The sequence below is a fragment of the Arvicanthis niloticus genome, chromosome 13 (genome assembly GCF_011762505.2).
Source record: "Arvicanthis niloticus isolate mArvNil1 chromosome 13, mArvNil1.pat.X, whole genome shotgun sequence".
Lineage (NCBI taxonomy): Eukaryota > Metazoa > Chordata > Mammalia > Rodentia > Muridae > Arvicanthis > Arvicanthis niloticus.
In genome coordinates, this window is record NC_047670.1 from 6,289,945 (window position 1) to 6,312,176 (window position 22,232).

Sequence of the window (22,232 nt, forward strand, 5' to 3'; positions counted from 1 at the left end):
TGTGTATATGTATGTATGTATGTATGTATATCCTGCTATGTTCCATTCAATAATCTGTAAGATAAAAATTACTCTTGAACAATTCCAACAACCTTTACAAGATCTTCATCTTCCTTCAAATTATGATACCTATACAATTGTGTTTTTTTGTTGTTTTGTATGTTTGTTTTGGTTTTTTGAGACAGGGTTTCTCTGTGTAGCCCTGGCTGTCCTGGAACTCACTCTGTAGACCAGGCTGGCCTCGAACTCAGAAATCCGCCTGCCTCTGCCTCCCAAGTGCTAGCATTAAAGGCGTGCGCCACCACCACCCGGCTACCTGTACACTCTTATTTCTTGAAACTTTTTCTTTCCTTGGCCCCCTGTAGCCCTATCCATATTAAGGAAGATATTCCAAGGTTCATTTTTCTTTGCTTTATGTTTTCTTCCCTTATTTAATATTACTCAAGGACAAAATTGTCAATTTCATCCTGAAAAATGGCTTTATGTTTTCAAAGAATTCTGTTTCACTCATACTCATTTCTCCAATAAAAGCTACACCTGTGTCAGAAATCATATAACCATTTTGGAATCACCAAATTTTCCCTTTCTTGGTATTGCTCCGAAACTCTAGAAATCATGGAATAATCTTTAAATCAGACGGCCCAATTTTACTGATAAATGGTTCTGTAAACTTCGATATATAATCATTAAATAATAGTGTTGCCGAAACACTATAGGTTTTCAAATGAGCAAATCTAAGCAGCCTAACACTGTTTTCACTTGGATAAATTACTAAGAAATTCAGGAATCTTTACCATAGTCCTAAATTACAGCGACGAATAGACAATAAAATAGTGTTCTATCTGCCTAGTCTTCAAATCAGTTTTCAATCCATCAAAGAGGCTAATTATAGAAAACGACCTTCTAGAGCCCAAACCAGTAAAAAAAAACTACAAGTCCCACGATGCAAAGCTCGAGCCTGAACCTATGTTACACAAAGTGCCTCCTGGGAATTGAAGTCTTCTCGTCAGATACTTGGCAAACTAGATATTGTAGCCCCATTTCTCAGAAACTCACTTTTAGTAATGAAGTCTGTGAAAAAAAAAAAAAACTGTCGATTACCGGTGATGGAATTAGATTTGTTCAGGCCACTGCAGGGACTGGGACCAACAATTCTAGCGTGACCCTCCGGGGGCGGCGCCGTGGTGTGGCGTCACTTCCGGGGGCGGCATACCTCCGCCTCCCACTTCAGGCCATCCTTTCCCTCCGGTTCGCGGGAACCAGCCGGGTGGCGGAGCCTAGGCGCGGAGCGGAGCGGGCGCGCCGGGGCCGAGGGTCACGTGAGGAGTCCGAGTGCCCGGGCCGGACGCGACCCGCCGCCGTCGAAGAGGAGCCGCCGTCCTCCAGCTGACAGCGCGTGGTCGCAGAGCGCGCCGAGGTAGGACCTGCCGCCCGGACGGCGGGCGCGCTGGAGGCTGCGGGGACGCGGAGGAGCCCGGAGCCCGCCGCACCCCCGGCCGCGCCTGACCCGCGGTCGCCCGGGAGAGCCGGGGGCGCCGGAACCCGGCCTGAGGGGTCGCGGCCCGCGCCGACCACACCGCCCAGCCGGGGCCCCCCGGGCCTGCGTTCCGCCACCGTGCTGTCACCCATCCCACAGGTAGCGCGGGAGCATCCTCCGGGGGACGGACGTCGGGCGCCCCGGAAGAGCGCGACACGCCCTCCGCGGGCTCGGCACTCCCGCGGGTGGGAGTCCCGGGGCGCACACTTAGGCCGCCCTTGGCAGCCCGGGGCCTCAGGTGGCAGATGTCAGAGGCCAGCGCTGGGAACTAGGAGAATCCTTCTCAGTTATTCTTTTGGGGAGGAGACGGGGGATCGGGAAGAACCCAAGAGGTGGATCTGCCGCTCAAGTTTCTTGAATGATCGACCGTAAGGTTCAACACCCTGTCTCAGCGTCTTCCCACGTCCAGAGGAGACAGCTTGCTAGGAGCAGGGCAAATAAAGTTGGGCTGGTAGATCCCCTGTTGCTGTGTATAAATAGACCTGTCATTTCTCCTGGTCTGCACTTAAATTTCTGAGTTTATTACTTAACGACGTAATGGTAAATCATTACTTCTTTACTCTACAACGTTATTCTGACATAAAATACAACCATCTTTTGGACCTTGGGTTATTGAGAATTAATCATCTAGAAGCTAAAGCAAAAGTTTTAATCATTTAATTTGGCTGACTGTAAACCTGATTACCCCCGACCCCACCCCGTTTTTTTTTTTTTTTTCATTAACTTGATCAAGTTTACTTTTGAAATATATTTGATTCTAAGTTTTAAAAAAAATGTTACTTTCAAAACAGTTGTTGTTGGCCTTGTGGTGGTGCAGGTGTGTATCCCAGCACCTCTGGAGGCTGCGGCAATAACAAAAGTCAAAGCCTACGGGGCAATTTCACAGGCAGCAACTAGGTAAGGTAGTGAGACCCTGTCTAAAAATTAACATTTTTTTTTTTAGGAAAGAGATTTAGAATACATGCATAGCATTTGCAAGTCTCAAATACACGAAAGAGCATTCCTTAATAATAATCTAAACTTCTGACCGACTGTGATTAGCCTATGTAAATTCTTGGGAGTTTCAGTAATTGTATAAAAAAGTAAAACAAATGACTTTTTTCGCATATAGTACTACCAGGATGGCAAAGCTTCTTTCTTTTTTTATTGGTGAGAGTGGACAGGGAATATGTTTGTATGTATATTGGGATTAAGTCCATTTAAAATGAATATTGCAAAAAAACAAAGGAAAGTAGACCAAAAAAAAAAAAAAAAAAAGTATATCATGAGGGTCAAGAAAGAGATGTAAAACAAGTTTGTTCTCTTTACCATGTAAACAAGAGTCCACAGAGATAAATCAGATTTAAGGATGGCATTAGACATATGTCTTCATAAGTAACTTGAGTGTCACAAATTAAGAGAATTTGTTTTCTTTTGGATTGAGTTCTAGGTTAAAGACTAATCCTTCAATATGTCCTTCTCATTCTTAGATAGTAAATGCCTAAGAAGAAAACAATGAACTGTGTACCGGTTGTTCTTTAAGTGTTTGGACTCAAAGGTGAACAAGTTTGTTGCCAAGACCAAAGAAGATGGCAACCCCTTATGTCCCAGTTCCAATGCCAATAGGAAACTCTGCTTCCAGCTTTACAAACAACAGAAATCAAAGGAGTTCTTCTTTTGGTAGTGTGTCGACAAGCTCAAACTCTTCTAAAGGCCAGTTAGAAGACTCAAATGTGGGCAGTTTTAAGCAGACGAATGTCCAGGATCAGATGGACAATATATCATCAGTCTGTGGCAGTCCTCTCATTAGGACTAAATTTACAGGTACAGATTCATCCATTGAATATTCCACTAGACCAAGAGACACTGAAGAACAGCATCCTGATGCAGTGAATTGGGAAGATAGACCTTCAACACCTACAATTCTAGGTTATGAGGTTATGGAAGAGCGGGCCAAATTTACTGTAAGTATTGGCTTATATGTGCTGATTAAGGCAAGCTTATACTTCAGATTCTTGACCATATAGTTTTTGGGATCCAGTTTTGTTTTGACATTATGTTTATGAGAGTCACCCTTAATCTTGCATGAATTTAGGTAGCTCGTTTTTATTGCTGGCAATACTTGTTTTTTTGAGGTTCTTTTTGACACAACTGCTGTAATCATTTAGTACCGATCACTTGAGAAGTCCATGGACACATTTCCATTTACAGTCTTCTTAGGAGTAAAGTTGTTAGTTCTGTAGCCCAGCATTGTAAACACTGGGGAGCCATGCTCTGTATGTGGGCTATCACTGTAGTGTGGGATTTCCACTAGTTTCTCACCTCCCTAGTGTTGGCTTTTTCCTTCCTTCTTATTTTATGCTTTCTAGTTTATATAAAATGTGAGTAACTTAATGACTAGTGACATAAAACGCTCAAACCTTTTTGGCTATTTGGATAATTTCTTGTACATTCTGTACGTCTCCATTTTGCAGTTTTCTGTGTTCTAGACTAGGCTCTGGCTAGCTCTTCTCTGTAGTCTGTACTTCCTATAATGCTGTGAGGATGTTGCCCATATTTTTGTCTAACAGTTTTTTGTTATAAACTTTAACATTTATATCTACAGACCATCCAGGAGTGATTCTTAAGTCCATGTTGTGATGAAAGGCCCAACCATTTATATTTTTCTGGAAATCACTTAATCAGGCACATAGCTAAAAGCCTTCATTTCCAATGTTTCTTGTGGCATATAAAGGTGAATCTCCTGTGCGCCACTTTTCTGCCGTTTACCAGTGCCAGAATCCTAATTAGTGAAGCAGTTAGTAGATGCTGACACCCAGTACTTTCAGCACACTGTTGTTTCTCTGGATAGCCTGTGCTACTCTCCCTATGCACTAAGATTTGTTATGCCTGTAAACCAGCTGGAAAGAACATCCTATTCACAGTACTGTCCTTAAATATCTGATGAACCCATCAATATTTGTCTTGAATTCCTCCTAATAATGTTTTGAAATGTCCATGCAGAGGCCATGCAGAGTCGGATTTCTGTCTGGCACAGCCGTGTGATATTCGTAGAAGAGATCTACATTTGTTTTCCATTTTTTAACTGATTTTTTTCAAGTCTATCTAGCTTTAATATTTTTGGATTTGGTTTTATTTTGTTTCTTTTTTGATATTTGGAGACAGGGTTTCTCCATGTAGTCCTGGTTGTTCCTGGAACTCACTGTGTAGACCGGGCTAGCCTTGAACTCATGCAGATCTGCTTCCCTCTGCCCCTAAGTATTGGGTTTAAGCATGGGCCACCATTCCCAGCTTGCTTTAAATACGTTAATATCGTGTGCTTGTGCACATTGGCCTGTATGTGTTTATCATTAACCTTGCTAAGGTTACATTAAATCACACAGTTTGTTTTTTGATTTTCTTGAACTATATGGTTTTTATGTTTATTCTGCTGCTTCATGCCATTAACGAATGCCTGGAGGAGAGGCCCTCCACGGAAAACAGTTGAGATGAGTTTTGAAGAGTCTAGTACATAGGATGCAGTTATACTGCTGGAATAGGAAGAGACATTTTACCAATTACACCTTGATGGCTATTTCTTTACACTCACCTACCCATTGTATGAAAGGAATAGTATCCTAGGGTATGAATGCTTGTATATGCCTAGATTCATATGTTGAACCTTAACCTCCAAGTTGGTGCTGCTACGATATAGCTCCGAGCTGGTGAATTGGCTCGGTGAGTAAAAGTGCTTGCTGCCAAGCCTCGTGGCCTTAGTTACCACGTGGCCAGGTCCCACGTGGTAGAACCAGAGAACAGTTCCTGAATGTTGCTCTCTGACCTCCACACTTGTGCTGTGGCATTTTGTCTTGATCATGCTTTAAAAACTTAATTTGCTGTCTTCATATCCATACATTTGATTCTCTAAATGATTTTGTATTTCTTGCATAAAGATTGCTTGATATATCAAGTAAAGTTTTCTACAGATGTTTGATTTCTTCCTTTCTCTGTTCCCCCTTTCTACCTCTCCCCTTTCTCAATATCCCCTGCCTGTCTCTGTCTCTCTTCCTTTCTCTCTTTCTAGGTATATAAAATCCTAGTGAAGAAAAGCCCAGAAGAAAGCTGGGTAGTTTTCAGAAGATACACCGACTTCTCCAGGCTTAATGACAAAGTAAGTAGTCAGTCCCCCGAGCTGCCTTCGATTGTCAGTTATGGGTCTGTTCCCTATATCTTCACTGTGTGTAGCTTCCTGTAAGTTATTAAGTCTTACTGGGTTCATAGGAACATCATGTAGTTCATTTTACTATAGTAATCATTAGTGTCATCTGCACAGTTAGCTACACATTTATGAAAAATCATTCTGATCTATTTCATATATGATTATATAACCTCAAATGTTTGAGGAAATCTACTTAGCATCACTTACAATAAAAGGAAAGTGAACAGAAGTCTGCAATGTTAATATTAGTTGTATTGGTGCCTGCATTGTTAAGACTCTTGTTAATAGTGATTGGGATAGGGGTGCGGTTGCTCTTCAGGACCAGACAAACTGACAGTCAAGCCTTTGTCCAGCTGGACTCTTACCTGGTGTCCCTGGGGAAAAATCAGCTTCCAAGCTCATTCAAGTTTTGGTCAGAGCTTGGTTTCTGAATGTTGTAGGGTAAGGCACTTGTTTGATTGATTTCTGTTAGCCAGAGATCGTTCTTAGGGCATGGATCCATTCTTGTTTGTGGTTGGTCTATTTTTAAAGTTTGACTAGCTTTTTTAAAGTTAGTCAGAAGTTGAATACATAATGCACCAGAAAAGATAACAATGCATACATACTGTACCAAAAAAGCCAGTTAGGCAGCATTTAACAATATTTATGAAACCAGAAATGTAATTATAGCTGCAGTGAATCCTACTTGTTATCTACCAGGATGCCTGGCATGAGAAAGTAGAAAAGACCATGTCCGGGCAAGGGGTGGAGCAACTGGAATGCCTGCACACACACACTTCTGGAAGATAACAGGGAGCAACAGAAAACACTGGTTTAATTATCATAAGCTTGTTTGGTGAATAATTTCAAATAGTCTATGGTATAGAACAGTATTCCATTCATGTAACTGAGTTAAATATTCATATTCTCTCTCTCTCTCTCTCTCTCTCTCTCTCTCTCTCTCTCTCTCTCTCTTTCAGTTAAAAGAGATGTTTCCAGGCTTTCGATTAGCACTTCCTCCAAAACGCTGGTTTAAAGATAATTACAATGCGGACTTTCTAGAAGATAGACAATTAGGATTACAAGCATTTCTTCAAAACTTAGTAGCTCACAAGGACATTGCTAATTGGTATGTAACAAATTGAAACAAGAAATTGTAAAATCATTTCAAAAACAATTTTAAACTGAATAAATTTAGGATCAACTTCGTATCAGCATATATTGGAGGGTGGGGATGTAATTGCTTCTCAAATACATGGAATTTTCTTGCTTTCTTTCAGTTGATTTTATTTAGCATTTCATTTTTATTGAAACTTTAAATGTGAAGAGAAAAATATCAGTGCACAATGTTCTCAAGCTGTAAACTTGATTTTAGTGTCAGACATGTTAGTTAGTAATCATTTAGACAAAATGTCTCACATAATAGTCCATTTTTGGTTAATGTAAAAATAATTTTGAGGCTAATTTTTGATATCTTTTCCAAGTAATATAAAAATCAGGAATGTAGATTAATTCGTGTAGTAAAATAAAATTTCTGGACGCATTGAATAGTAGAGAAGGATCAAAGATTTTCTTTTTTGACTTCTGAATATAAGAAAATCAATGAAATATATTTCTTGAAGGATTTGTGTTATTAGAACAATTTTAAAAACATACAGAGAGCATTTGTGGTGAACAGGAACATACAGTATGAGTCTGTAGCTGTGTTGTGATAGTTGAATAATCCGCGCTAATTCCCAGCAGCAGCAGTGAGTTCTTTGCTACCTGTGCCAGTATTCTAGATTCTCAAATGAAAGACACGTGCGCGACACACACACACACACACACACACACACACACACACACACACACAGCCTTATAGTTAATAATGCTTTAAGCAGCTCAATGGCGGGGCCACTCCCAAACCTCCACATGGCTAGCACACTCTCCCCAATGATACTCCTAAATTATTACGTACTAAATCCTGTATTCCATCCTGGCCAGCTCAGCCTTCGGCCCTCATGGGCTATGATTCCCCAACTCTTACGTGTTGGCTATCTCTCTGTCCTGCACTTCTCAGGCCTGACCTTTCTGCTTCCCCAGCATAGTGGTTCTGCTTCTTCTTTGGTCCCCTTTCCCCATTGGCCACTAGCAACTTTATTCACCAATCAGAACCAGCTGGGGTCAGGGACTCTCAGTATCTTACATGCAGGATTCCCAAATAACATAATGCATGCAATAAACCAAGTCCACAACATGGCTGTGTGCAGTTTTTAAACAGTGATGGACAATAACAAAGAAACCTATCACTTTCTCCCTTTCTCTCATTCCATCTTTATGCATATCACCTTCAGCCTTCCATGAGACCTGTATACTCTGTGTGAGCATCTTGCTCTTCAGTGTGTGCTACCTCAGCTTGAAGAATAGGCTTCAGGCATTTGTCCCCCTTTCCAGCATCATTGTCCGTAGACCTGCAAGTCATCTTCCACACATCCTTTAATCTCTTCCCTTAGGACCCATCCAGATTTGTCTACTTCTTCTCCGTCACTGCCATCTTCATCCTAGTGCAAACAGGTCTTACCTTAATTGCTGTAGTCTTTTCTCCTATCTTCCTCTCCTCACTCACTCGTATTTCTGTAGCTCACCACAGCCTCTGGTCTTTGTGCAATACAGTTTGATGAGGTCATTCTGGTCCCAGCCTCCTTGCCTATCTTTCCAGCAATGCATTTGTTATTCTTCCACTCACCCATTCTGTGTGCATCTGCCATAACCATCTCCTCGTCGTCTAACACTAACATGCTTCTTGGTCTTTGTTTTCTACAAAGGCAGCATTTCAAACTGCTACTCCACTGTAATTCCTGCACATTCCCAAACTTTCAGCATAGACTTCACTTTGTTAGGTCACTGGCCTTTTTGACTAACACTTTGCCTCTCCATTACCAAAACCAAGTCTCTCTATTTGTAGGAGGCCTCCGCTGGTTTGAAAGTTGTGTCCTAGTGCTTTAAGATACCTTTGGTATGTAATGAGCTTCTGTACTTCTAGGTAGGATGATACTAGCTTTCTACCAGTCTGAAGAATTGAGAAGATAACACTTAAGTCGTCACTATGTAGTTTAGTTCTCCTGGGAATCCCAGTTAAGAAAGGTTGGGTGGTACTTGACTTTCTTCATGTTTTGCTTTGCACATTATTTTTTTATTACTTGGTTTTCTTTCACCAGATTTTAAAATCTTGTTATGTGGTTATTTCATTCCTTGGACAGCATTCCGAGCTTCTCACAGTGCTGACTCAGTTAGTTTTCAGTGTCAAATGAATGAATGAATGAATGAATGAATGAATGAATGAATGGCAGGACTGTTGGCAGTCTATTAGAAAAGAGGAGTTTGTACCAATGAGACTATAAAGAGATATATATTTTTTGAGGAATATAAATTTACATTTTAGGAAAACTACTAACAAAAACTAGTGTACATACATCATTAAAGGCCTTTAAAGTTTATCTCATATCATTAAAAAAAAAAACTATAAGAAATCCATACATGCTTTCTCTGTTCTGTTGCCCCATATTCAGTAAGTCTTTATACTGAAAATGTGCTAAATTACACTCTCTAGGGGCCACTTTAAATAACCTTTTTTATAATTTTATTTTTAACTAGCAAAATGTAACTATTTTTTAAATTACCAGTAATAGATTTCGGTCATTAAAAGTTAGGAATTGCAGCCAGGTGTGTAGTACAGGAGCCTGGAATACTAGCACTTGGAAAGTAAAGGCTGGAGATTTTGTATGTTTGAGTTAAGCCTGGCTGTCTAGAAAGGCCATATCAAAAAATAAAATAGATAAAATTAAATATACCAAATCGTCTTATCAGGAAGAAAAAAGGGAGGGTCAGTAGAGAACATGTATCTTACATGCACAGGGCTGTGGCTTTGAACCCAGAAGTGCCCAAAAAAGAGTAGACTTAAACCAGGCATGGTGGAACATGCCTTTAATCCCAGTACTTAAGGAAAAGGAAGGTAGATCTCTGTGAGTGCAAGGCCAGGCTGGTGAGTTCCAGGACAGCCAGGGCTATGTAGAGAGAGCCTGTCTCAAAAAAAAAAAAAAAAAAAAAAAAAAAAAGGTAAGTAAATAAGAAAGGTAAAAAGAAGTTTGCTTTGTTAGAGACATTCAGAATTCCTAAAACTGGAAGAGAGTTGGCTCAGTGGTTAAGAGCACTTGTTCCTCTTGCAGAGGACCTTGGTTCAGTTTGTCTGGTGGTTTTTAGGAATATCTATTACTCCAGTTCCAGGCAACATAAGACCTCTCTGCCCTACGCAGGTGGCATGTACATCCTATACTTACATACATGCAGACAGGGCACTTACACAAAATCAATCTAAATGATTCCTGAAACAGCACACTGAGCTGTCCTCAATTCATAAATGTGCACTTGAGGAAAATGAAAGTTTCTTACCAAGTAAGTTGGTGAAAGTTTTCATTGTCTTAACATGTAGGAGCATGAAAACGTAGGAAGTATTCAGTTTACCTTACACTTATTGATCTAGCTCTATTACTGCTTTTGTTGTACATCATGAGACATCTAGGAAATCCACTTAAGAACTGATATTAGGCTGAAAATAGAGTACTTTTCTTTGTGATAAATTATACATTTTTTTCTGTGTGATATTTAACATGGTCTTACAGTGAAAGAGGTTCCTTAAATAGTTAGCATGAGAACGTGAAGACAAGGCTGATTTATGTCAGCCCCGCAGCTGCGTGGTCACATGTCACATAGAGAACTTGGGCAACTGTTTGAGTAAAAGAAGGAAGTCTGTGTGTTGCTGTTCTGTGTGATGCAGAGTATTAAAGTGCTAGAAGGGAGGAGCAGAACTAGAATTTGTATCTGTAGGAACTGTAGGATTTGTGTGCTAGAAAGTAAGGTTGAGATTGGGGGAGGAAACTGTATGATCAGAAACGTGTGCTGTAAGTCTGAGGCTGCCTAAGGCTATGTACAGATTCAAAAGCTTCCTAGTACTTCCCTGATTTGCTTTTGTGTTGTCTCCACCTATCCTGACTGTTTCTTCTGTAAACACGGTGCCTGCTTCTCAGCCTGTCAGAGGCTGACTTACTTACAGCAGCTCTGCTCTCGTTGGTACTGTTCCTCCTGCACATGACATCTGTGCAAGATGTCATGGCCTCCTCCATCTCAGGTCAAAGGCTTTATTATATTTAAAAATACAGGATAGAAGAATCTTTTCATTTCCTTTATGCTGAAAAGGGAACAGAATAAATTTCCCCCAAGGGGGAAAAGAACAGACAAAGTTCTACACTTTATTAAATGTCACTTATAGATTACTACTAAGAAACATATAGTGTGTACTTTACACTCCAAGCACTCAGTGAGTGAGGCAGGGGGACCTCAATTTACAGACCAGCCTGGCCTATGGAAGAGACACTGTGGGCGTGGGCGTGGGTATGTGTTCACATGTGTGTGCATGTGTTTGTGCTGGAGTGTTGGCTCAGTGGTTAATAGCATTGACTGCACTTCCAAGGGACCAAATTTCAGCACCCAGATGGCAGCTGACAACCATGTGTAACTCCAGTTCCAGGGCATCTGGTGATTTCTTCTCCTCTCCAAGAGCACTATGTGTACAGCGCACAGACACATCAAATCACCAAAACCATTAAACACAATTGACGATAGATAACCTTTAGTGTATCTTTGTACATCCAGATAATTGTTCATGTATTAAGCCTCTCTAGCTTTTCCTTCTGATACACTGCACACTTAGCGCTCTGATCGCCCGTGTGCCCACAGCACAGCTGTTGTCATCCGACAGCTGCCAGCTCTTAGTGCTGTTAGAACTGCTCCAGCCGGGACGGGCCAAAACGGAGAGAAGAGGAATGGAAATTAAGAAATGCTAGCTTAAAAGTATGGAGAGGCCGGGCAGTGGTGGCGCACGCCTTTAATCCCAGCACTCGGGAGGCAGAGGCAGGCAGATTTCTGAGTTCAAGGCCAGCCTGGTCTACAGAGTGAGTTCCAGGACAGCCAGGACTACACAGAGAAACCCTGTCTCGAAAAACCAAAAAAAAAAAAAAAAAAGTATGGAGAGTATTGTGTTCAGATCTACTTATAAAACACAAAGCAAAAACAGACTATTTTCATGGTACCAGGGCTTATTAGAAATTTTACCTGTTCAACAAATATTTACGTAGAGCTTATTGTGTAGAAGTATGGCTACACAAAGATCAGTTAGGTGCCAGTCCTGTATTAAATCTAAGTGAGAAGATGTGTCCCCAAAGGTGATAATGGACAAAATACATCTGTTAGTGGGAGGACTGTCAACATTTACCATGGGATGACGTTTGAGCTGGTCTCTAAAGAAATGATGATATTTGGCCCATCTTTGAAACAGTTAAGAAGGGTTTGTCAGATGAAAGAGAATTTTCTAATCAAACTACAGAAATCAAGCCTACAGGTCATATGCTGGGAACAACATGAAATTTGATTTGTAAAGTGCAGTTATTTGCAGTGTCAGTTAAAACACAGCTGTCTAATGCTCTCTCCTACGGTGACATCATTTCATCCTTATGTGCCCTAGCAGTGTTTACTGTTCTAAGTCTTCACAATTATTTCATATCCTATTTCCAGTGGTTTTCTCCTTTTAAACTCTTTAATCTACCAGTTAAACCTTGAGAAGTCCTGTGGGAAAAAAGCTTTCAGACATTGCACCAGACTATCAGGGAAAGAGTGGGATGTGCTGGGGGTGGGGAGTGGGGGTGGGCAACTAATGAGAAGCATTTGCGGATAATAATAAATACGCTGGACCATGAAGCATAAGAGTCAGTTTGGGATGGGAAGGCTGATCCAGGATAAGAGTCGGCATGAGTAGACGATGGTCAGCATGAGACAGTGCTCTAAACACAAGGATATAGGTTGCTAGAGTGTCGTAAAGAAAGTTAACACTAGTCTAGGTAATTGTTCTATGCCAGCTCTTGAGACCTAAGCTCAATTCCCTCTTGCTAGAGGAACTATAGATGGGATTTTGAACTACTGGTCACAGAGGACCACACTGATGAGTACAGATTCTAGTAGCCTAAAGGTTTCCAGGTGCAGGTGATCAGAATCTGCCTGAGCTCCCTGGACCACACTTCCCACTACTTCAGAAGCCTTACTTCACTTTTATCTACCTGTGGGTACGTCATAGACAGAATTGGTCGGTGGGGTTATAATTTCTACATCACTGATAATCTTCTTCTCCTTTGTGCTGTTAAACCACTTGCAGTATTCTCAATACCAGAACTTGAGAGTGGTAATACAAATTTAATGTGTTCAGAGAGGGGTGGCCTGCAAGGAAGTATTTAATATAACCAATACATAAGACAAAATCATTTTCAGATAGAAAGGGGTGCAGACTTATTCTCAGAAGACAAATTTAGGGTCTGTCTCTACCGCTTGCACTATGTGACTGAAAAGGTCATTTTTCTATATAGACTTTGATATCATTTCAGAGATAAAGAAGTACTTTGCCTTTCAGAGCACTGAGTGGGAGAACAGTGTGACACAGTGTACAAGTGTTAGTACATTGGTGATGCTTCTAGAAAATGAAGCACTGGAGGAAGTGGGGACCATCCTCAATGCTTGGTGGTATCATGTAAACAATTTGGGGTACCCTGTTTAATTCAAAGAGCTGAACAAAGATTTGGAAGTAGAAGTTTTAGGGAGACAAATTTATTATTTAGTAAAAGAAATAACTTATTCACTCACAGGGTTGTTTCTATACAAAACAGAAATGGCGCATCACCTGTTGTTGCCTGAAGTGTAAAGGGAACAAAAAGCATGATAAGCGGTTGATTCAGCTGTATCACAGTGAAGATCTTCCATGTGTCCTTTCCCCCATAATGTAGAGACTTGACAGTCTAGAGCCTGCTTACCATCAGCTTCTTTGTTCTGTCTTTAGACTTTTATTTTCTTAATACTACTTTTAATATCCCTATTTTTCTTTTAAAGAGATCTCACTGAATATCCAACTTACCTCTTCATGATTACACAGCTTTGTCATTATAAACCTCTCTGGCCCAGTATGACCCCAAAACCCTATTCTCTTTTCAACACAGTGTGGCATGTCCTTTATATAGTGTGTTAGTTAATCATATTCTTGCCTTTTACAAATAAGAAATTGCACATTGCTGGACAAAAAAAAAAAAAAGAAATTACACATATATGTTAAGTTATGTCAAGTTATCTCTTAGGCCTGCAATTGCTGTTTGGAAGAGAGTGTGTTTATTGTGAGGAAGTTTGATGGTCCGCTGTCTTAACCCACTGCTATAGGGGGGATATTTAGAAAAGCCTTGGCACAGGCCAGCTATCTAATCGTCGGGGTGGCTCTGCTTAGCTCTGGCTGCCATGTTCCTCACTAGAACCAGCCAGAAGAAGGGCACCACAGCTAGAAGTGGCCAGAGGTCAAGTGTGCCACAACTAGACCCATGAGACACCAGCAAGGGGAATGGCTCTGTCAATCCACCACACTGCATCCACAAGATTGGCTGAACCCCAGACAGTATCTGCCATCCTCGCATTACCCCATAGAAATGAGACTCTTAAAGCTTAATGATTATCTAAAGGATTTGTATATTTAGAAATGCTCAGTTAACAAGATGCCCACACAATTAGAGTTGTTTGTTACCCAATATCTAACCTTTTGATAGAAGTTGCTACCCAGGACAGCTTTCGACCCATCCGTGGTTCTCCATGGTCCATAGCCTCCTTCTTCTCCCCTCCCTATCTTTCTCCCCTTCTCTTCCTCTTTTCTCCCCTCCCATTCCTCTCTTCTAGTTCCACCTCCTCTACTGCCTAATCACGGAGCTCCACTGGCAATACAATGTAGCAGAACAAATATCCTGCTACAGACTGCTGATGATACAAAGTATATCTGAGAATATTTCATTATATAAAACAATTGCTAATTAAGAGATGGTCAGAGTTGTCCTCTTCATATCTGGGGGAATGTGTATATGAAATCATAAACATAGCAAGGGCAGTCTTTAAGGTATTTCAGAGTAAAGGCTTCCTAGACTTTAGGAGAATATAAAATAAGAATTGCTTTCCTTCATAACAAGATGACCCCTGTGCAGCTGTCAGTCCTCCTGCCTCCTTGAAAGTCAAGAGTGAGGTCTGCTACTCAGGCTGCTGTCCTCTACCATTATTCTGAATTGTGCTGGTGGTGATATGGTCTGTATGTAACAGGAATCTTGGGGTTTTTATTTACGTTTGTAAGATCAAATAACTTTAGTAAAACCTTTCTATGCTTTATAGCCTGGTATTTGCATGTGGCTACTTATGTAAAGACACAAACAAATTGTTCATTTTTATATTATCTACAAAATCATTTGCCTCACACACTGTATAGCTTCAATGTGTCTTTTGTGTTCTGCTGTCTTTTGTAAATTTATTTGTATGCCAGCTAATTTTTTTGCCTTTGAAAGCCTTGCAGTGAGAGAATTTCTTTGTCTGGATGATCCACCAGGTCCATTTGATAGCCTAGAAGAAAGCAGGGTAAGTGCTGTATTATATGTCACGTGAAAGAAAAATAAATAATACAGTACAATTACTACGTTGGTTCTTTGATGGATCGGCAAACAGCAAATTATTATCAGTTCAAACTACAGTGATTTTATACAGACAGCTTTTAATATTTGAATCAAAGGTTTCTTTCATTGAAAAACATGGACCTAGTTTAGTGAACAGATAAAAATTGTAGTAGCATGTAATGAATAAAAATCTAAAATTAAATCCTTTCTACTTAGTCTTACTGCTTCAAAAATGAATAAAATGCCACAGGAATTTAGATTCACTTCATTTAGCACTACGATTTTGTGATGAGCGGTCCCTATCTAAGGTATGCAGGTGAGGAGCCTACTGTTACATTCAAATTGAGCTGATCCTCTGCGGTGGATGGGATTGTCTTGTTAGCAATTCAGCTCATGTTTGATGATACTCAAATTACAATAATTGACGCGTTAAAGTGGTCCATTTCTTGAAGCAATAGGCTAGATTCACAAAACAGATTTGGTAATAATAGATTAGCTAGAATTTTATGCAAGTTTACCCCCAAATGTTTAATGGCATTTAAATGAAACCAATTTAATTGGTAGGCTTGTAGTTTTGTGCAGTTAAACTGTAGCACTTGTATCGGAATAAATGCTGTAGCTTTTTTAAAAATAGCTTTATCGAAGTAAAACCTTCAAAAGCTTTATTCATTTGTTATTTTGTTATTTCACTGTAAATATACAGCTTAGTAATTTTTAGTATTTATACAGCTGTGGTATCATCATAATTTAGTTTTAGAATAGTTAAATTTCCTCAAAAAAACTTTCTAAAAATATTTTACAGTCTGCACCCCTAGCCCAAGACAACCCATAATTTGCTTTTCTTCCCTATAAATTTGCATTTTCTGTTTCATGTAATAATGTAAGGCGTGTTTATACATATAATTCACATACAATGAGCATAATCTTTTGGGTATATGATGTGCATGACAAAGCTTACATATTTGATCTCTGCTGCTTTCCTTCACCAGCATGTTTATAGGCTATCCCACTGGATAGCTTCCATCACCACTTTTCATTCTTCTTTCATTTTTTAATGCATGCACTAATTGCATTTCCCTGGCCCCCATCTGGATGGTACTTACATGGTTTGCAGTTTTATTCCATTGTAAGTCACTATGGACAATTTCTTTAAAACATTGATACATGCATGCTTTTCTTTCTCTTTGAGTTATGTCCTGGGAAAGGAATTATTTTCTTGTAATGTATCCTGATGTTTAACTTTTTAAAAAATTCATAATTTTTTCTAAACTACTAGACAGTTTTACGTCAGTGGTTTCCCACTGGTAGTTAAGGAGAGTTTCTATTTCTCCATCCCTCACAAACATGTGACACTACAAAGCTTCCTTTTTCCCACAGACTGTTTTTCGTCCAGCCCCTTCAATGGGTCACTTCTTGTCTTCACTATCAATCTAGAGGAAAAGTCAGCCTTTAATTTTATTGTCATTTCTGTATATATGATGGATATTTCTGCTCTGTTTGGAAGATCTGCCTTGGACTTGTAATAATCTGATTGGGATACATGAACATGTGGCCCCGTGTTCATCACACGCATGCTTCCTGGGCCTGGTGGCTGGGGTCTCGGGTCCTGGGCAGCCCCTCCTCCCTCATCCCAGTCTCCTTGTAATATTTACTTGTTTGTGTAACTCTGAAGTGTTGATTTTTCTCCAGTTAATTTTACTCAGTTATATATTCTCTTTGTTTGCAAGATTGGGTTGCTGCACACATCAGATGCATTTAGCATCTCCGCAGCATATGTAGTCACTGAGTTTTATCTCATTTTGTTATTTTGACCTAGAATGTGTTTGAAAAGTTCTATTTTAGGTAGATATATTACACTATGCAACAGTTGGCATTATTACTTTTTCAACTCATAGAGCTCATGATTTCCATTCCTTTCAAGTAGAGTATTCTTCATTACATTAGGAGAGTTATTCTCAAACTTTGCTCTGTCAGTTGACACATCTTGTCAGCAATGTTTCCCATCACTCATTTATACGATTACTACTCTCGTCTAGGCTAGGTTGAATTCTTGGTTACCTGGTAGCTATTCTGTACTAATGGCTACATAGGCCACTTCTATAGTTGCCCCGTTACCATACTTCATCATAGTTTCTGTGATTTTTATTTTACTGCAGTCCAAGTTACAAGTGTGATCTGTAAATCATTTTTGATAGTAAAACTTGCTTTTTGCATCAATACATTAATTGACTTGGCTTTTCTAAATGGGTGACCATTCATCCCAGTACCACTTGTTAAAGTGTTCACTTTCCTTCATGAGTTAACTATAAATCATTTTCACCTTGCCTGTGTGTGACCAGTCAGCTCTGTTCCAGTTCATGCCTTCTCGTGCCAGTTCTGTACAGTTAATTATAGTAGCTTTAGAAGCGCAAGGGTTGCATCACAAAGGTTATTTTCCATGTTGGGGTTGGTGTTGTTTTTTGTTTTTGTTTTTCAAAATTGCCTATTTATTCTTTCATGAAAATTTTATAATTAACTTGTGAATTCTTTGAAAATCCTATTGCATATTAGTTGAGAATATCTTCAGTAAAAGTTTGATTTTTTTTTCTCTCCTTAAACTTTCAAGACAGGATTTATATTTCATCATTCTGTTGACAATTGGTTTATAATCTAAATTTTTATGATTAAATTGTTGGATTTTGTATATTTATTTTATATACCTACTGTATCTTTATAGATCCTTTTGAATTGGCTGTATTAGTAATTATACTCTTACAATACTACTATCCACAGTTTTCCCTCTGTTCCCTAATGTCATACATGGAGCTTTCCGCTACTGTTGTGTTTGCCAGTATCCTTGAAGATAAATTGAAACCCTCACAGTGGGCGTACTTTGCACTTTTTCTTCACCTTAAAGAAATCCTGTGTCATGTTAGATGTTTTCTGTAAGCTATTGGTAGTTTTGTTAGTGTCTCCTTTTGTGGTTAAGAAAGTTATTCCCTATTTTTAGTTTGCTGTGTTGTAGCTCATATGTTTTCATGTGCTTGGTGGTTTTATTTATATAAGCACAAATCATATTCATAGACTTTCAAATGATAAAGAATTGTTTATGAAAGACTTTTATTTTTAATTGCTGAATTTAGATGATAATGATTTTGGATCAAACTACTGAATTTATTGTTTTTCTTTTTATCTCTAGTGTCAAGATTATTCTAGTTTCCTAAGCTCAGGAATAGTTCTTCTTTTTCTGTTCTCCAGAGCTACTTGAATACTGTTATAGCTTTTGTTACTTCAGTCTTCATAGAACGTACCTGTAAGACTAATTTGACTGGTAATTCCTTTAGTTTATCAGTTTAAATAACCAAATCTATTGTGTTTAATAAATGGTTTATTCAGATTATCTATTCTTCATTTTCTTAAATGCTATTCTCTTACTTTACCTGTAATTATATATCCATTTTCAGTGTTTGCTACTATACTTATTCTCAAGGAAGAGAACTTACAGGTACCCCTGATGCATGGGAAGTGAGTGCCAAATAGTAGTAATCTAAAAAGATAAGTGTGAAGAACAAACTGTCTGCACTTTTACACATACAACTTTTTTTTTTTTTTTTTTTTTTTTTTTTGGTTTTTCCGAGATGGGGTTTCTCTGTGTAGCCCTGGCTGTCCTGGAACTCATTCTGTAGACCAGGCTAGCCTCGAACTCAGAAATCCACCTGCCTCTGCCTCCCAAATGCTGGGATTAAAGGCGTGCGCCACCACTGCCCGGCTTACACATACAACTTTGATGTCTGTGTGCTGACTCTTCAGTAATGTTTTTGAGAGAGGTAATAGAGGTAATGCTTTGGTACATAATTTTTCTTTCTTTGCCTTCCTGTTCTTTGTAAAGGCTTTCTGTGAGACTTTAGAAGAGACTAACTACCATTTACAGAGAGAACTGCTTGAAAAGCAGAAAGAGGTGGAATCTCTGAAGAAACTGCTTGGGGAAAAGCAACTTCACATAGATGCATTAGAGACCAGAATCAGGTGGGTCACGACACGTGTATCTGCAGTCTGGCTAGTCTGACTCTTCACACTGGAGTCTCAGTGTCCTTTAGATGTTAATGTGAGTTAGGAAATGTCGGATTCTAAAAGTCCTGGGCTCTTGGCCTACTTCTTTATAAACTAATTGAATGTAGGAGCCTCAACATTTAAGGATGAGAAACCTCAGGAAAATAAACCTATAGCTGATTAAAGTGTTGTGTTTCCATGTACCGTGGTGACATGACTTCTTCAAACTTCTGACTACAAAAGCTGGAGTTTGCCTTCCTATCAATATATACTGAATGCATGTGGGAAAGGTTCTAAATTATTACAGCTGATGATTTCACTATCAGTTCCCTCATTTAGCAGTTAGTCACATAACTGCAAAGACTTAGCTGAAGTCTAAGAATGCTGCGTGTTTTCATGACAGTGAAGGCACACTGTTCTTATTCAGAAGAAATAACTTTCTGTTGTAACTTACCTTTAGAACATTGTCCTTAGAACCTGGAGCATCACTGTATGTGTCAAGAGCTGAAGGTGGGCAGATCCTAAGGGTGGAGTCCTCAGTACTTCAAGCCAATCGGAATGTCCTGGATGAAGAATCTAGGTATATAATTGTCTTAGGGTTACCATGATTGTAGTGAAACACTCATGACCAAAAGCAACCTGGGGAGGAAAGGGTTAACTTGGCTTACATGTTCATCATTGAGGGGAGTCAAGACAGGAACTCAAACAAGGCAGGAGCTGATGCAGAGGCCATGGAGCGGTGCAGCTTACTGGTTTGAATCCTTTGGCTTGCTCAGCCTGCTTTTTTATAGAACCCAGGACCACTAGCACATGTATGTCATCACCCACAATGGACTAGACACTTCCTGTGACCACTAATTAAGAAAATGCCTTACAGGCCTATCTCCAGCTCAGTCTTAAAGAGGCATTTTCCTAATTGAGGTTCTTTCCTCTCTGATGACTTTAGCTTGAGTCGAGTTGAATACAATGTTTAGTTTACTGAGTCTGATCATTTAAATCTTAAGAGTACTGTTTATGAACTTTGTGTTGCTATGTCATGAATCTGCTCATCAGAAAGGAAACAAACAAAAACAGACTAAAGTATCCTAGTTTGTCCCTAAGAAAAGACTTTACTGGCCAGCCAACCTTGCCCCATTGGCAAACTCCAGGCCAGTACGCAACTTTGTCTTGGAAAATTAGAAGGCCGTGATAGGTCACTGAGTAACTGTGTTTGCCTCCTGGATGACAGCCACAACCAGTTCTTTGGTCCCACTCAGTGGAAGGAGAAAGCTAACTCCCTTAAGTCATGCACACAAACACAGTCTAAGTGGATAGCATCTGAGGAATGGCACCTAATGTTGACCTCTGATCACAAGTGTGCACATACATGTACATTCACACACAAATACACAAAGAATTTCTAGTTGAATCTATGATTACATTGCATTAAATGTATAACTATCCTTTCTCTGAGAAGATAACAAAATGAGAGCATGTATCTGTCCCCTTCACTAGCATACTCCCTTTCTTTACAGAGCTGATCATAAGCCACACTTCAACTCCAGAGAAGCCGGAAGTATGATAGCAGACATAGAAGTCGCACAGTTGGCATATAATACTGAAGATGACTAACACACTGGTGACTGCTCCCTCCACTTCGTCATTTCAGCAGATTTCAGCAGAGTGGCAAATGCCACCCTAAGAGACTGAAACAGAAGAGAACAAGAATGCACGTGTATAAAGTTTACATAAAGTTTTTTTTTTAAGTTATTGGAATAGGAACTATATTCACTGCTGCTTTCGGTGTCTTTTATCCAGCATTGTATTTACTATATTGAAACAAGAAACAGAATTATTATCAGGGCCCATATTCTTAAATACTTTATATAAATTATTAGTGTCTTGCCTGTATATTGCTCCAAACTACTGTGTTTGCATGTGTATGTGTGTGTGCTTGCTTGTCTTAAATCACCACTTATATTAGGTGAAAATTAAGTGCATGTTAGAATCTGGGTAATGTCTCTATCTCAGACATAATATAGGTTTAAATCAGTGAACACCACAGGAAAGCTAAATAAGAATCCAATTTGAAATGTTAATATGTCTATCATCTCTAGATAAAAATTGCTTATTTGAAATGTTAATACTATTTAAAAGAGGATGACTTTCTAGAACCAAAGATAATGTGTTTTGAAGAGCTATAATTAGATAGGCAAAGCGATAAAATAGCCTTGATTCAAATGATGATTAATTAATGTCAAGATACTTACTGTAAGTATCGTGGTTTATTAATATATTATACTTGGATATTTTCTGCATAATCTTCAACTTAATTTTCTACCCATAAATTCACTGAGGTTTGCCTCATTCAGAACACTACCTCTTTTTGCTAATCAAGGCATATTCTATTCAAACTATATTATAGTTTTGAGGCAAGTGAGTTATAGAAAAAGAAAAAAAAATTAACCATATATACTGCAAAGTTCCCAAGTAGCTTGACTCCTAGTGTTCCATATGTATTACTATGTATGTGAAGATGTTATGCTGTACTATGGCTGGTTTTGTTTATATGTATTTAGCCAACTGATGCACTTTATGATAATTAAACTCATTTGTGCCAAGTTCAGTTGGGTGAGTTTCTTAAGTAAGTAGAGGTAGCTAGAAGGATGGTGTAGAGCCTAGACTATTACTAAGAAGTCTCCCAGGGTCTATGAGCAGCCTTGTGAAACATTTGTCTTATTTCAGCTCTCTGTACAGCTGTGAAATGCCTTTGTCTCATTTTGATACTGGCAACTTGCATGCTTTCTATTTCTGCTGTTTCCATATTAGTTTTAGTGTGCATTTTAATCACAGTAACATCTTGAAATCCAAGTTGGCATTGAACTACATAAGGTTTCTAAACTCTGAAAAAACCTACTGGAGAAGTAGAATAACATTTGTATTTCTCCTTTGCAATCTAGAGTGTTATCAGTGTCTTTTTTTTTCT

At 39.3% G+C, this 22,232-nt stretch overlaps 1 protein-coding gene across 2 annotated transcripts; it reads left to right on the plus strand.

The window, feature by feature from the left end:
• Positions 1-1,191: 1,191 nt before the first annotated feature.
• On the plus strand, positions 1,192-21,867 carry Snx16 (sorting nexin 16). 2 transcript variants are annotated; one of them, XM_034517292.1, is made up of 8 exons: positions 1,192-1,417; positions 3,007-3,480; positions 5,580-5,666; positions 6,674-6,822; positions 15,134-15,203; positions 19,107-19,243; positions 19,728-19,847; positions 20,782-21,867. In XM_034517292.1, exons 2-8 carry the CDS (start codon positions 3,106-3,108, stop codon positions 20,876-20,878), a joined length of 1,035 nt encoding a protein of 344 aa, XP_034373183.1. In that variant the 5' UTR covers positions 1,192-1,417; positions 3,007-3,105; the 3' UTR covers positions 20,879-21,867. The 2 variants fall into 2 exon arrangements, with proteins under 2 accessions (XP_034373183.1, XP_034373184.1); XM_034517293.2 differs by lacking the exon at positions 1,192-1,417 and adding an exon at positions 1,497-1,636 and having other exon boundaries at positions 20,782-21,042.
• Positions 21,868-22,232: the final 365 nt, after the last annotated feature.

Bases quoted from the DNA above. Each gene is read 5' to 3' on its own strand.
- Snx16 (XM_034517292.1), top strand. From the start codon at position 3,106: ATGGCAACCCCTTATGTCCCAGTTCCAATGCCAATAGGAAACTCTGCT. The intron at 3,481-5,579 runs GTAAGTATTGGC...CTCTCTTTCTAG, and splicing joins AAGAGCGGGCCAAATTTACT to GTATATAAAATCCTAGTGAA. The intron at 6,823-15,133 runs GTATGTAACAAA...TGCCTTTGAAAG, and splicing joins CACAAGGACATTGCTAATTG to CCTTGCAGTGAGAGAATTTC.